Here is a 15,550-nt window from a genome sequence, read left to right as displayed (position 1 = left end):
GCACAGATATTGATGAAATATAAATTAAAGTTAGAGATCCCGGAAATATAAATTAATTCTTCAGAAAATGATAAAATCGATCTTTCAAATATTTTGTCTAGGCACTATAAAGAAAATTGGCTCCACATAGGGAAAATTTAATTTTCACATGTGTGAACATCAAGTGGGTCGGGAATCGTTTTTAATGGTAGTATATGTATGTACATCAGTAGAATCAGGTATTGGTTTCATGTAAAAGAGCATATGATGAAAACTAATCTAACACAAATTGCATGCTAGAGAATCAACTGTAGATGGGATTCGTTCGATCGGGATTCGGTTCGTGGCATTGTGCGGTTCTCGCCGAGATATAATGAGAGCGTACCATCACATTGTCCGAAGCGATGGAACGCGTGTTTCTGTCTTGGCGAATTCGATTGATCCGCAGCGATGGCGTTTGACGTTGAAGATACCGTGATTGGCCACGGCACCGAGTTTACCAGCTAATTAGCGATTTCCGGAAGGGTGACGTGGCGAGGCGCGTGTCGCAGCTGGATGCGCATTTCAATGCGTATCGCTCCAATTAACCGGTGGCCCGCTGCTAGGTTAATTGGCCACCGATGATCGATAGACGATGCGTTAAAAACAGGCCTCGCCTCTGGGTAAACACAGAATTCCCAATCATCTTCGTTTCTCTACATTTTTTGTTTCGTTTGAATTTTAACACATTCCGTCATTGATATTTTAACGGAAATAGAACAGTTTGTTCCCGAAGCAAAGGATTTTTAATTAATTTAATGAATTATAAATTTCAATATCTGGAGAGTGGATTATAAAATTGATTGACTTCAGAACTTTTTTACCTGATCGATGAAATTCAAAGGGTCAACTCTGAAGACAAACAGACATTCAACGTATCCATCGATGCGCGATGATTTGACGTTTTTAATTGGGGAAGGAAAATAGTATCGTGTAAAATGCAAATAATACAACGGAACGGAACGCATGGAAAATATCGAGCGATACTTGTTTACGAGTCTGTCTCAGTGGCGTATCATTAATAATGTTTACGCGAGAGGAGGCATAAAAAATGGATGGCGAGATTGTTTAGTCGGAACGCGGGCGCATCGATTGTCCCCAAGTGGAGGAGAGAGAAGGTGGTCGCCGCGATGAAATCGTTCTGTCTATCTCGGTTTTAATTAAAATGGATTCGCGCTGCAATCAAGCGTTTATTTATTAATTAACGGCAGCGCTGTTATTTCAGCGGCGTGCAACGGGCTGACCGAAGTATAGTATAACTATTCTGATATCAGCTGGGAATTATCATGGTAAACTAAGAGAACCAGTTTGTAACAACGACTTTTTGTTCGTGGATAAAAATGTCCACAGTTTATCATCTCTGATGAAAATTATATTCAAAACAATTGTCTGATAATTCTTCAAAACGGAGTAGTATATCGTTAAGGAAATCTGCCGATTTGTACACACAATCTCTCCCTTCGTTGGAATTGAAAAAGTATCGAAGGGCGAGGGTGGTTGGCAGAAGAACGTCGAGGATGTCGATACAAGAGTCATTTCAGACGCAGACGGCGATGACTCTGGGCCGAGGGAGAGTCTTGAGAAAGTAATTCCTTTGTATGGCGAGCAAATACACCGGGAGAGCCACTTAACATCGCCACTTACAGCGGCGACCCTTTTATCGTCCGCGTTCCTACACGCACCCGGGGCGAATGGAAAAACTCGTTCGACGCGAGAAACTTTACGTTACGATTCGAATTCCCGCGAAAGCTTCGAGATCAAGGACGATGGTCGATGGTACTTTAGAAATTGTTGCCTCGAATCGAATTTAGAGCGGCGAGAGTCAAGGGAGTGGTGGCAAAATTTTGTCGTAAATTGCTTGTTGGTTATGGAAATTGGTTTTCCAGCTGGTTACCACTTTGCTCCGCTTTCGTACACAAGTCCGCGTTTACCGAAGACGGCGAATCAACATTTTTGCAATGCGTTGGGTAAACTACCTGACAATCAACACCAACAAAAGATATACGTCAATGTTTGGAAACTCGTTGAGTAACATGAATTTTGAAATAGCTTATCTTTCTCTAAATTATGTTATCAAAACTCGATTAGGAGTTGTGTCAAGAATATTATAATTAATGAAGTTAAATTGAACGCACCTCGTAGATGTGATCAAAGGGTTACAGGTCCTCTCGTACATACGTTTCATGCATATTCATGCACATTCAATTGAAACGTAAGGACGAGTTCTCATTCACAGATCGCTTCCTGTCACGTCTGCCAGCAGCTCGAGGGTGTGTTCCCGAAGTGGCAAATTAACACGAGAGCAGGATCCCGGCTGAGCTTCGACCATTCGACTAGCTGAAGCAAACTTTCGTCTCACTGGAGATGTCTGGCTTTCTAAACTTACAAATCCGACTGTTGGGTTAAACACTCTTGTTTCTGATACTTGCTATTGGATCGCATCCTAAATAAATAAATTCATTTATAATAATATGTGAAAATGTTTTTAGCTTTCTATCGACAATCATAAAATTTCAGTAGAAAGATTTTGTTTTAGTCAGCCCTGAAGCTTGTTTGTCCTACGATTACTCGAGCCTCGAACATTTATTAATTATATATAAAATTAATTTCTGTTCAGTCTTCCTGTTTACTTGAACAATCAATTAACTGGCTAAAGTGTTTTACTTTCTATTTTATAGTTTCTAAAACTGATCACATTTGTACTTGTAATTTCTCTCGAAAACCTGGAGTCGTACGATCGATCCATTCGAGGAGGATTTAAAAATTCTAGTTTTACCGGTGTACCGTGATGTTGTAGCCACGTTGCAAAACAGTAACAGGAAATTGGAAAATTTGGGAACAAGTTTGGGCGAAAATGGGAACAGGGAAACGATTAGGTACGCGTTGCGTTCCATCGGTTTGACGCGAATCTGGATTCTCTTTTCCAAAACGCGTACGCGGCGCGACGAAGTCGACATCGGCAATGAAAACCGGGTTTCCGCGCAACAATGTGCCGCGCGGGCTTTCAACGGCGCCGGTGAAACGGGAGAGAGCGTGAAAGCTCTCTCCCTCGTTGGGGCTTGTCGTTTCCCCTGTCGCCGTATGTGCACGGGGATGAAATCAATAACACACCACCACCACCGCACCTGCGGGTACAAAGCGGTGCGGTGTATCGGGCCCGGCCTTATGGCGCGTGCCGTGTCACGGTGTTAACTCGTGTATCGAACAGCGAACTGACGTGCCGCGCTGGCCAGCTTCTTTCCCAATCGCGTTTGCCGTACGGCTTGATCGTAATTTGATATTCGAATTAACGTTTTCTCGGCTTGTAACTCCGTTTATTCGATTCAGCGGGCTTTGCGGCGAACGCTCAAACGAATTCCACTGGCAAAAGCTACTCCCGCTACGATCAAATAAGTTGATATCATAAATGAGAATTCTTCTCGAACGATATGAGCTCGAATATCTTTCATTTGTAAAAATACTTGCTGAATCTTCTAATTATATTATCGATACGAATGTCTATCTACACAAGTGTCATTGATTACATTTTGAACAATTTTAACGAGATTAGCGGAGCTATCTGGAAATTAACAATAGCGAATCCGAGAAATAATCAAACAGCCACGTCCGTCGAAGTGTCAGCCTAGTTGAAGCGAAAAGCGAACGGACAAACGAGGTTCTCGCGGCAGATTTCGCCGTCCAGAATAAACGTCCATGGAAAGAGAGGAGCGGGTGTCAGCCCGGGCGACAGCTCGCGCTCCGAAACTGTCATCCGGGGAAGTTTAAATGGTCGGACCGGTGAATGTACCGGCGGACCGCGAATCACCGAGCCCGCGTTCGTTAAATTAACCCCTTAGGCGTTATGGCCCGCGCAAAACATTTTACGGGTTTCTAACAAACGCCAACTCCGTCGCGTTCTTCAATGGAACGTACTCCATTCTGAATTATTTCAAACAAGTCGCTTAACAAAATATATAAAAAATTATTTTTATATTTGAAAGAAGACTTACATTAGTTTAGAATTCAGAGGCTCATTGCCTTTCGTAGCTACCGTTCCTGATAAGAGGTCGGGGATTTTATTATAATAGTAATCGCAGAGATTTCGCAATAATTATCGACGTACATATGCCGTGGCGGGTAGCGAGGAAACATCGGGGATCCGGTGAAAAATATCGCTCGTTAAGCCGGAATTCAATTCGACCCGGGAAGAAATTGAAATGGAATCTCCTTTATTTTTGGATTTAGAGGGATTCACGAAGATAAAAATGGAGGATGCTCGGTCGGTTGAAAGTTCTAGCCACGATGCTGATACCGCGCTTTCCGTACTACCGATCGATACTCTGGTTTTACGTTGATCACTATCGGAATGCCACATTCCTTAGGCAATTTTTATTAGAAACAGCAAATTGATCGAAATTTAGGAATGATTATTTATTTAATAATGAACGCGAATGATTGAACAGGTTTTCTCTTTATTGCAATGGAACTCATCAATAATGATAAGCGCAAATAATGCATTTGCCCTGATGAAACCATTCCTTCACGAATTCTTTGAAATTATAAAAACTGCAATATTCACTATGAAAAATTGTTTTAGGGGGGATGGAATCGAACGTGGCTAGGCATTGAGACGCGAGCTCAGTTCGGTCCAGCAAGGATTCAATCTAGCTGGATTATCCGAGCGTCCATCGACGTCCCATCTAGCCACGATCAGGAGTTGCCTGTGTCAACTTCAGCTACCTTCCCAGGGACTATCCTAATACTCGACTTCCGGTTGCCACGGGGAAAATGAACCCCCGTCGGCGACGTACCTACCCACCGTATTACTTATACTAGGTAGTTAGGAGTGAATTCCGGAGGATCTCGATGTCCCGCGATAAACTTTATGGGTGTATTTTATCGTCGCAAGGGTTGCCCCCGGCTTGCTTGTTCTACGGAGTGTTGGTCGCGGGAAATGTGGTCCACGGTTCCGCTAAAAACGTGGAAAACCGTGTAACAATCTGTACACAAGTTTTATTTTACGGCTGTTTTAAGAAGATTTAACCATTTTTAGTACTACGCGAGAAATATTGTTGAAGTTCGCAGTATTTTACGAAAATTTAACATTGGAAAGTTGAAAGTTTCGTGATAATCCACCAGTGAATTCCTATGAGAAGTTTGAAAATTTGGTCCCGGCGAGCATCGGAAACGAACTATCGCACCGGTGGACGTGGATTCCGTGCGGTTGCGCAAAGTGTTTCGATTAAAAAGCGTTTTGGTAAAAGATTTACGGCCTGGCGAGGTCTTTTTGCACTCGGGCAACGAGATTCCTCCGTCTAGTAACGGCGGTAAAGTTGAGATATATGTGTACCTTTTCGCCGCCGGCGCATACAAATCCGCCGTTTGTTTCCTGTCCGCTTCTTCTTATTGCGGAAGTCGCGACCGTGAAACCAGAGACTACGTCCTTTTTAGGACGAGCAATTATGCACCGAAATGTACAACTAAAATAATTGTCCAACAAATAAAGCTTCGAATAGTAAAACATCGTAATTCGTTTTTTAGGTTGAACGATTATACCTGGAGCAGAATGGAAACAAAACAGAATTGCAATGCCTTGATTTGTTCTGTTTAGTGGGAAGCGTATGTCTTTGTCGTGGCTGAAAAATTTAATTCGCGTCATATGCATAAATAAACGAGCCGCGTTTGTGCACAGACAGATTTCGTTCATACTGACGGCCTTTGTACTCGGATATTTATCATGAGAACCATTTGATTCGTACAACCTACGAATTTTATTTTAGCGACACGGCTTTTCGTTCAAGCCTATTTTAAATGCTCTGAACGTTTGCTGCGTTTTATTATATGTATAGTTGCATAGAAAAACCAGTGAATGTCCAATATTTGTGCGCATCACAATTTCTATGCACCGGCGTACTTTTTCACGATTTTATATGTTATGTTAGAATTGGGATTCAGATAATTCCTTCGCTTTTTTTTTATAAAAATATTCGAAGAAGAATTGTCATAGTATTTTGATTTCTCTTTGCTGCTTTTGCATTCACGGTTGAATACACGGTTTTAATCGCTCTCGAGTGTCTTCGTTGTTCTCCGCTATCTCGTTCGCGGTTCACCCCAGAATTAATTACAGTACCAATCAACCAGTGCTCTCGCCTAGCGCGATGTCTAAAGCCTTGTATTCTCTGCTTGCAGAATCGAGCTCCGTCATCCAAAGATGATTCTCGCCGGAAAGAGAGATTCTCTTAGTGTCGACGTCAGTCGTGTGAACGACGGAGAAAATTGGACGAATACCTAATATGGAGGAGGAGGAGGAGGAGGAGGAGGAGGAGGAGGAGGAGTAAACCTCAAGAGAGAGAATTGGATAATTCGTCGCGACGGAGGGACTTGGCGTCGGAGGATCAGTGAGATGCTGCCGGGTACACTGTGAAAACATGTTGGTGGACGATTGCGGGAGCACGATGGGATGGACTACGGGCAGCGTGCGCGGGGGCTGGTCCACCCCGGGCGGCTGCAGAAACTCCGCGATGAGCTTCGGTGGCAGCGTGCCCTCCCTCCATCCCGCCGGCTCGGTCAGATCGCTACGGTCCCAGCACTCGATGCAGGTAATAAAACAACCTTTTTTTCTCCTGTCGACGAGTGGAAACACTCCCGTTTCAGAATCAAAATTTGTCAAACGCATATCGTTCTCATCTCGATACTCGGACCTGTTACGGATGTTTTAACCCATTTGCATCATTAGCGTACGTAGGTTAAATCGATATGCATATCCAATAAGGTAAATGTTCCAATTTCTGATCACGACCCAATTTCTATGTACTCGCTGGCTTATTTTCGTAACATTTTAATGCGACAGAAAATTGTAGAAATATACGTCAATGATCAGAAATTGACACATTACCATGTACATTACCATTTATAGCTGGTACTATATGACGATATGACTATGTTAGCTTTAAATAGAATATTCTCATCCAATTATCTGTTCAGCTAATACCTTCGGTAAACTGGTTGGAATCAAGAAAAGTGATAGAATTTCCGTTCCTGTAACGATGACTCGATTATCGTAGAAAGTAATGTTGGCCCACTTTAACGGCGAGAATTGCCCGGCAATGTTCATCCCCTAATCAGTATTCCTCCCCTCTCGTCCCCATCAATAAATGTCCGATGCTTAATTTCCAGGTTACGTGTCGCGATTTATCGTAGCCGCGAACGTTCACGCACGTTCACGACTCCTGACTAGCATTACCTTCTTCGATGCATTGCAGGCGTTTCTTTTGTTCAGGGAGTGCCGGAGACACCGCGAAGGTGCATGCACTGCCATCCGGTACACATACCGAGCACACCGAGCAATTACGTGCATCATCCCATGCAGTATTACACGCCGAGCCACTACCCCGAGCCCAGGAACGGCGTGTACACCCCTCATCGAGGCAGTTCTTATCACGGTGGTGAGTTAACGCTTATCATTCGAGTTAAATTGAAGTCAAATCGGATTGCAATTAAATCTACGCAGAGACAGTCTATGATTTTTAGAGGCAGCTGTTTTCATTGGCCAACAAAAATATAAGTGTGTTTAACAAGTTGGTTTCTTGTTATCGAGTCCGATAAATCCTTAGAATCACCATTAACCAACGTTTTCTGAGTATACATTTAAGCTTTTACTACTCTGAGATTATCCCGAAGCTTACGATCCTAGAATGTATACGTAGCTACCTCATCTTATCTTATCCATTAATTATTCCAGACCCTTATCCATTAATTATTCCAGAGGCACGTCTATTATTTATTTATTGCACGAATTTGCATTTTATCCCATGTCGCGCTATAAACAGAATTAGCCAGTTTTCATATGCAACAGCAATCTCCATTCCTAAATGAATGTTGCCCGTTTATAAAAATTTATGTCTATCGCGAAACGATATTTCCTCTCCAGGCTGTTTTGCCGAATGGGGTTTAATTTATCTCGTCGTATGTGTTTTTTGCATTTCATTTAATTTCGACCTCGGGAACATCGCTCCTTGCGCGGATTGCACAAGTTTTCTCGTAAAGCCCGCGACAAGAGCGATATATCCCACCGTTTCCGGGTAAACTCGTTCATAATATCCAGGCCGTTCCTCTCTGTTTTCGTTTCAAACACGAAGACGTTCCTCTCTAAGAGACCATAAGGAGACCGCGGTCTAATCCGTTTCTAGCAAATTTCCAGTGAGACTCGATGCAATATTCAATAGCAAATACGATGGGGCGGGTTGGTATATTTCATCGCGTATTGGATTACATTTTATTGCAAGTTGATAAATGGAATTTATTGAAAAGAATAATTTACATGTTATTTATATCATAGTTCATCACATGTTATTTACTGGTATTCATGCTATCCAGGCTAAATCAGTAAGAACAATTAAAAATTTATTATGATTTGTTCAAACACAATTTCAATGAACTCATCAAATATAAAATTCGTAATAAAGTATTATATCTTAATACGAAAAAATGATCTATTACTTTTATGTGAACATTTAATTCACTTTGTACATACTCACTTCTGTATAAATAACTTTATTCAAGAGAACAACAGTTACTGTTAGTTTGTCGTAGTTTGGTACGAGTGTTCTCTTAGATCAACTGCTAGTACTACGTTTATTTCTTCTTTCTTGTTCTATTATCTCGAATAAAATTAGTTGCACCGTTTGATGTGTAATTGCAAGCGGGGGCGTTTATCGTTTAAAGGCGAGTCTTTTCAAAGGCACTGAGTTAGAATCGATTCTCCCTTGGCTTCTAATTTATTAAATTTAACTACTGCGAGTGAAAACGCAACGAACTCCAGTCACGCCACAAGAAAACTACAGAACAATTTATATTTTCAATTTATTTCTTGAATACTGCAAGAGTTTCAATCTTATTTTCTGAAAAGGATAATCCCGCAATCAATTTTCCAAGCTTGATCTTTACCCTTGGATTATTTCCGCGATACGAATTGTCAGGGTATTTCTGGATTTCCTAATCTGTCCAGACTCGCTCGTTTCTATTATCGTCACCGGATAGGGAAGCGTGTGTGATAACGACGAGTTCATAAACTGTAACAACAGCGTCGTTATCCTCTGGAAAGCAGTAGTGATTCGAGCGAAAGTAAGTTCAGATAAATCGGGCCGGGATAGCTGGGATAGTTATATACTATATCGGCGGACACACTGCTGCTGGATTACGCTCTGCCCTACAAAACGACCGGATGAGAACAACATTTGTTCCGTCCGCGTTGTAATCTCCTTCGAGTCGGCGAATCAACCCGGCTTTGTATTTCTTCTATTATAATCCCATAACTCTTTTCTGAATAACGCTCTTAACAAAAGTACGAGCGGGCAGCTCCCGCAATTCAATCCATTTACGTTCTCTTACGATTTTATTATAAATAACGTCCTTAGATCTGAACAAAGCTGAGAGGTGAGGTAGGACGATCTCATTCTGAAATTGTACTATACAGGACGAAATTTACGCGAGGAATAAAAAGGCGATAGGAAAATCGATAAAAGTTGGTAGGTATCCGTTTACAAAGCTCGTAAATCTTCATGACCCGGGCGAAGATCCACCCGTCACGAAATTCTACTGTATAGGTACGTGGATGAAAAGGAAGCGGAATAAAACAAAATAACCGTTTGGAAATTTCATCGTCGCTCCCGAGCAACACAGCATACGTTCTAATAAAATATATTTGCGAAAAATTCAAGTGGCCGCGGGAAAAAAATTTGGAGTTATAACTCAACAAGTTGACGTCCGCAAAACCGCCGTCCGAAAATCCGCAGGGAAAAGAGTCAAACGGTGAAAAAAAAAATAAATGCGCCGATCGATTCCCGGTCGCATGACCGCAACTTCGACCGCTGGTCCGCGCTAATTCGGGGTGGCATCACGCCACCGCCGCCGCCGCCGCCGCCGTCGCGCCGTTTAGCAGATGTGAAAGAGTGATCGCATTTTTGCGAATTCGCGTTACGGATAAACACGATGTACAAACTCTGCTCGGATCGTATTTGCATGGCCAGCCTCGCGTTGGTCAACCGTGAGAATCGATTTCGAATCGATTCCACGCATTACCGTTGCTCACCCGCATTATGTAGATAACGCGATTCCTGACGAAAAACACCCGGCCCGAAAACTTTCCGATTTTTCGCTCGGTTTGCTCACCGATCGCTTTCCACAAATTGCTTTTTTAAAACCTTGTTTCGTATACGGTTTCAATACCGGATAACCGTGGTATCTGCAAATAAAAGTTACTCGTACGTAATTCTATATAAAAATTGTTAAGCCTCACGAACGAAGTTTGAAGAATTATACGAACGGTCGTCTTATTCCATTTCGCGAAACGCGGCAGAGAATATCGAACAGCATGCATACATGTTTTCGTTCCAAAGAAAAACAACGAACCCGATTGAAGTTTGGTTGAAATATGGACGGCCGCGAACGGGAGATTTGTCATAAATCAATCTGGTAAAAGAAGGAGGAGAAACAAACACGCTGAACCTTCGAAGAGATAGCGAAAAAACCGCGAGGTCGAAATATTCTGAAGCGAGCGGATGATTAAGCTGTGTTTTTAGTTATAGACGCGACCTCTGAACTTGTTTTCCCGGGGAACACATGCTCTCAACCAGTTTTCCATTGTTTTTCACAAAACTCGGTGCGTTATACGTTATTATCAAGCATATGAATTTTAGTCATGCACTTCGAACGATTCGCAAATTAATTTCAATTTAATTGTACACACATTGTACTGTTTATATTTATTATCGCGATTAAGCATATAAATTCTAATCATGTTTCAAAAACGACTCGACAATTGAAATTCATCAACATGCACGAATAGCATACTATAATATTCCCCAATTTATCTCTATTTAATTAAACGCCTCGTTTGACCAAGCGCGCGCTATACTACTTACGCCCGCCTTGTTCATATTCCTTCAGCGAGTTCTTTAAAGGAAACTCTTTAAAAAATTAAAATTTCGTGCCACATAAAACATAACTCGTCTCGTGTACGGCATATCTTTTAAGCTGTACGCAAGGATAAAGGGGAAATTAGAAAATTCACAACGCAGCTCCTTCATAAGTTTTGCATCAAAGAGAGGCGAGTTATGGTTGCCACGAGGTCTTAGCAGACGGGGCCATCGTAATTCTTTTCATGGCAATTTCGCTGGTCTACAATTCTCCCTGCGGTCCCCTTTCCACGCGAACTCTCTCTTCTCCGATCTATTTTTCATCAACAGCGAAAATGGCACTATTCTTTCCGACGGCGACGCTGCTAATTAACCTTCCTGCTTTACGAAAAACAATCGACACAGCTATGAGAAAATAATTAATTGTATATAAAGTCTTGTAGAGAAATAATTAGTTAAAAATTTTTAATAAACCGACGACAGAATTGTTCGGGCTTTCAAATATTCGTCGAACGGTGTGGAACTAGCCGACGGATAATTAAATAAAAGAGATCTTAAATTGTACTCGCATTAACATTGTAATAATATCTACCGCGGGAGAAGAGCTAGTATTATTTCAAGTCTCGGCTAGTAAAGTAATTAAGTGTAATACTAGGTGGTTGCCGGATCCCGGAAATTAATTACGAGTGTTAATTAATTTTTAGATTCTACGTTCGCGATTCGAAAAAGGGGAGGAAAAAAGGTAAACGAGACCGCGAGAAAAATTATTATATGCGCTAGCTTCGAGGCTTTTATTCCTCGGAAAAATAAGCCGGGGCCAAGGAACACGGACGCGTAGGTTTAAGCTTATTCCTTCTTTTATTTTTGCAAATGTACTGGTACGACGTCGCGCAGAGTGAAAAAAGGTTTCGGCGAACCTGGAAAAGATCATTTTACACAGCCGGTAATAAAAATGCAAACAGCGAGCGTCGCTGAAATTCTACTTTAAATTCCTTAAAACTTCATTAGCTTGCTAAAGACGAATTTCGCGTGAAACTTTAGCTGTTTGCGGAAACTTGAACGTTGTACGGTGTAATTAAGAGTGTGGGGAGGAAACGTTTAACAATGGTGGCGCGAAGAGTCACGGACTGGAATTAAGAATGCGTGTCACGTCTTACTCTAATTTTTGTATTCACTCGCGCTTTGATCCGCGCTCTTTCAATATTTCTCCAATCCTTCGTTCTCCTCTCTGCACTTTTTCCCTGCCGCTTCACAAAGGCATTCGAATCGACGTTAAAAAATTGGTTCCTGCGGTGGAAAAATAGTTGGGAATTCGAATCGTGAGACTCGGCTATCCACCCACGCCCTTCGTTTCGCTTCGTTTCGTCCGCTGTAATAGATTTTTTCAATATCACGAGATATGATTTATGCGATGCAAAAATATAAAGTGAGAATTCTTGTATCAGATGTGTAACAGTCAAATTTGCAATTCTCTCTGAGAGATTTATTACACGTGTCTTTATTCTCACAAAAAAGATTTGAGATTGAATTTTATATTTGTGAAATATTAATTTGATTTTTTGTGAAGCTTCACAGGAATACTGGGTGAGAAAGGACATTTTCCAAGATATCTCACGGCGATGGTTCTTCGTTTGAAAATCATCGACCCGTTTTCTCGAACCCTCGACCGGAGGTCTGTCGCCCCTCGTTCTCACCCCATGGCGAGTAGCATCTCCTTTTCATGAGCACTTTTATCTAACCCCCTTGACTCTTCTTTTTCCTCTTCATTTCTTTCAACTCGTTTCATCCCCGTGCCGCAGTGGTCCGGGGATGCGATGCTGCCAGACGAAACCCTCGGGCGAAACATCGTCGTGTCGGGATCAATTTTATGGTACGCTGAAAAATATTCCAGCCTGCGAATTAACTATTTTTGTACAGATCACGGATCTAAGAGAAGAATTGCTCGCATAATACTCTGATCCCGAAAATCCTAATGATTCATGTCGACGACTCCGGGGAGTGATAGAATTTAGTAGGTTCCGTGAGCAAATCCGGAAGACGTGGATTTCCCAGTAGTGACTATTCAGGCTTATAGGATTCGGCAGTGATAATTTCGTGATCATAGGACTACCTCCAGCGATAATTCTAGGATCACAGTGCTCCTTAATGATAGTTCTGGGATCCTACCACTGGATAAGGCTAAATCCAAGATCGTGGAGTAATATGACAGTCCCCATTCGATAATACTAATTGCAAAAATAAGAGCAAACTGCACTAACGGAATATAACGAGAGAGTGTGAAAAGATCTCTCTTTCAAGATTTCATCATATGAACAATGAATGATCTCAATTATTGCAAGTCTAATTTATTACCAGAATTTAACGTGGCGAAAGTATTTGGGAATAGATATGCGACGGCATGAACGAAATTATTCAATTCACGGATGATAATCAACTTCTCTAATCGACTTGAACCATGTTTCAATTAAGGGAGTTTGTAGCGTACAATAAACAGCGTTTATCTTTATCGTCCGGCTTTAGGAAGCACAAAACGGGTCGCGGCGTAAATTCATTGTTCGCGTCTGCTAACCGTTTCTCGGTGTAATTAAGTCCGGCAAATATATCGTCGAATTACGCAAAAACAACGTGCTAAGTTAATCCGCGCGCGAGCCTTCTTCATTTGCATCGAATGCATCGGCCTTGCCTTCTACCTCAATTATTTCCGTTATTCGCAGATACTCGAATGCGTTACATGGACTCGGAAGGCAGCATCCACGATGGTCTGATCGGAAACAACAATTGCATGCTTGGAGAGGCGAGGAGTCTTCATCGTTGCGTACCCGTTTTTCGTCGACCTGGTAATTTTATAATAAATACGCAGTGACAACGGTGGATAGCGTAACTCTTAAATAATTTCGTTTCCATTAATTATAATCAATTCGTGAATTAAAAATTGAAACCCACTAACTGATGGTACAATCAAAAACGTAGTGATTCTACATCGAGAAATTAGATGAAAATGTAGAATTCAATCTTTTCGTATGTGGCTTTGTTTGATCGAGTTTAAATATTCAGTGCACGTGAGGTTGACTATGTTTCAAATCGAACATATTTCGTCTGTTTTAAAGCAAAGCTTTATATGAAAAAATTTTATTTCACATTCCTATTCTTTTTTTTTATAATGAATCATCGTTCTTTGGCGCCTACCATTAGTTAACGACCACCCGATATATTTAAGACGTTTCTCGCCTTGCTGGTATTAATTAAAATTAATAATAGGAAGAGAAACGGAGAGAGGGTTGAAGTGGCTAATCTTTCGCTTTAGTCATAGACGTCCCCGGCATGCGAACACATTTCTATCCGGAGGGTGGCTGGGGGTGGCTCGTCTGCGCAGCTGGTTTCCTCGCCCTGTTGCTCACCACCGGAATGCAGCTCGCTTTTGGATTTCTTCACGTACAGGCCATGCGACGATTCGGCAAGGAACGCCTCATGGACCTGGGTAAGTCCGCACACGTTTCACACCCCCAACAATATTTTCTTTCTCGGTGGTGAAGGAAAAATATTCCATTCAGAGATAATTTTTACTGAAACTCTGAGCTCTAGAATATTTTCCACTCCTGTAAATCTGCTCCATTCTTTCGGTCTCATGAAATACTGACAGAATTTTATAATTTCCTGAACGAAGGTTCTCTTTTTCTTTGGAGAGAGAGATTCACAAGGCTGGAGGTATCCATTAGCCTACTCCCTGACCTCCATCGAGTTATAACACGAGGAGAGTATTAGAGTCGGACGTTAAAAAAGTGGCGAACGGTGGGCCTACCACGGAGAGAGCAGCTTTCGTTCTCTGAAGGCGTGAAATACGGAAGTCCCCGATAAGTCGAGGTTTATTTAAAGTCGACGGAAAAATAATGGCCGTCCCAAGAGGCTCAGGAGAGGAGAAAACGATTCGAAACTCCCCGTCGACGTCGCTGATAGATAGATACCACCGCTGCTGTCTGCGGTGTGCTGCCGGGCTTATCGTTGACCTACTCTACTTAGTTGTCTGGTGTACACATCATAGACGGTCGGGGTTGGCTTGAAAAGTTGTATCGATCGATCGATCGGTGTATTTACGTGGTTTCCAAGCCCGTGAACGGTCGCCACCATGGTAATTTATGGCACCGGAAAAATTACGATATTTTCTCTATAAGGTTAATCTACCGCGACGCCTTCACCTTTGACGCTCGATCAATCTTTGTGTCGGGTACACCGGTTATCGCTTAGTGTGTATCACTTCCGGATATCCTACAGGGATGTTTCCTTGTACGAAACAGCGCGCAATTTACGAAACTTCATGTCACTAATATTATCCTACATTTACTTGATCAAAACGAATCTTGGCTGTACACAGGCACTTCTCTAAATGTATAGTATATCAATCATAATCAGTCATTCCATGAACTATACAGCGTGACAATATACTAAGTTGAAGCCGACGATGTTAAAATGTATTTCAAAAGATTATCTAATATTAGGAATGATTTTACGAAACTTCTAAATGTGCCTTTTAAATTTACCGACACATTCAGATAGGTATTTTGCCAGAAAGACGCGAGCAGCAAAATAAACGAGCTTGAACCTCGTGGCGATGTGTCGGTGGCAAAGGCCGCCGCTTAAAA

The 15,550-nt window shown here is 41.9% G+C and overlaps 1 protein-coding gene across 3 annotated transcripts in view; it reads left to right on the top strand.

Annotated features, from left to right (window-relative positions):
* LOC108623480 (monocarboxylate transporter 10) overlaps positions 1 to 15,550 on the top strand; it is a 68,490-nt gene that overhangs the window by 23,286 nt on the left and 29,654 nt on the right. Inside the window, exons 2-5 of one of the 3 annotated variants that reach the window (XM_018022021.2) lie at positions 6,187 to 6,596; positions 7,277 to 7,442; positions 13,628 to 13,750; positions 14,218 to 14,391. In XM_018022021.2, the coding sequence (XP_017877510.1) occupies positions 6,426 to 6,596; positions 7,277 to 7,442; positions 13,628 to 13,750; positions 14,218 to 14,391 (634 nt within the window). In that variant the 5' untranslated portion in view covers positions 6,187 to 6,425. Of the gene's footprint in view, positions 1 to 6,186; positions 6,597 to 7,259; positions 7,443 to 12,480; positions 12,784 to 13,627; positions 13,751 to 14,217; positions 14,392 to 15,550 lie in introns of those variants that run through there. The other 2 variants (XM_026812349.1, XM_026812350.1) reach the window with 2 other exon arrangements.

This window comes from Ceratina calcarata, unplaced genomic scaffold, assembly GCF_001652005.2.
Source record: "Ceratina calcarata isolate Rehan_Ccalc_2016 unplaced genomic scaffold, ASM165200v1 scaffold27, whole genome shotgun sequence".
Classification (NCBI taxonomy): Eukaryota; Metazoa; Arthropoda; class Insecta; order Hymenoptera; family Apidae; genus Ceratina; species Ceratina calcarata.
The sequence above is the reverse complement of the archived record's forward strand: the minus strand, read 5'-3'. Positions and strand labels throughout refer to the sequence as shown.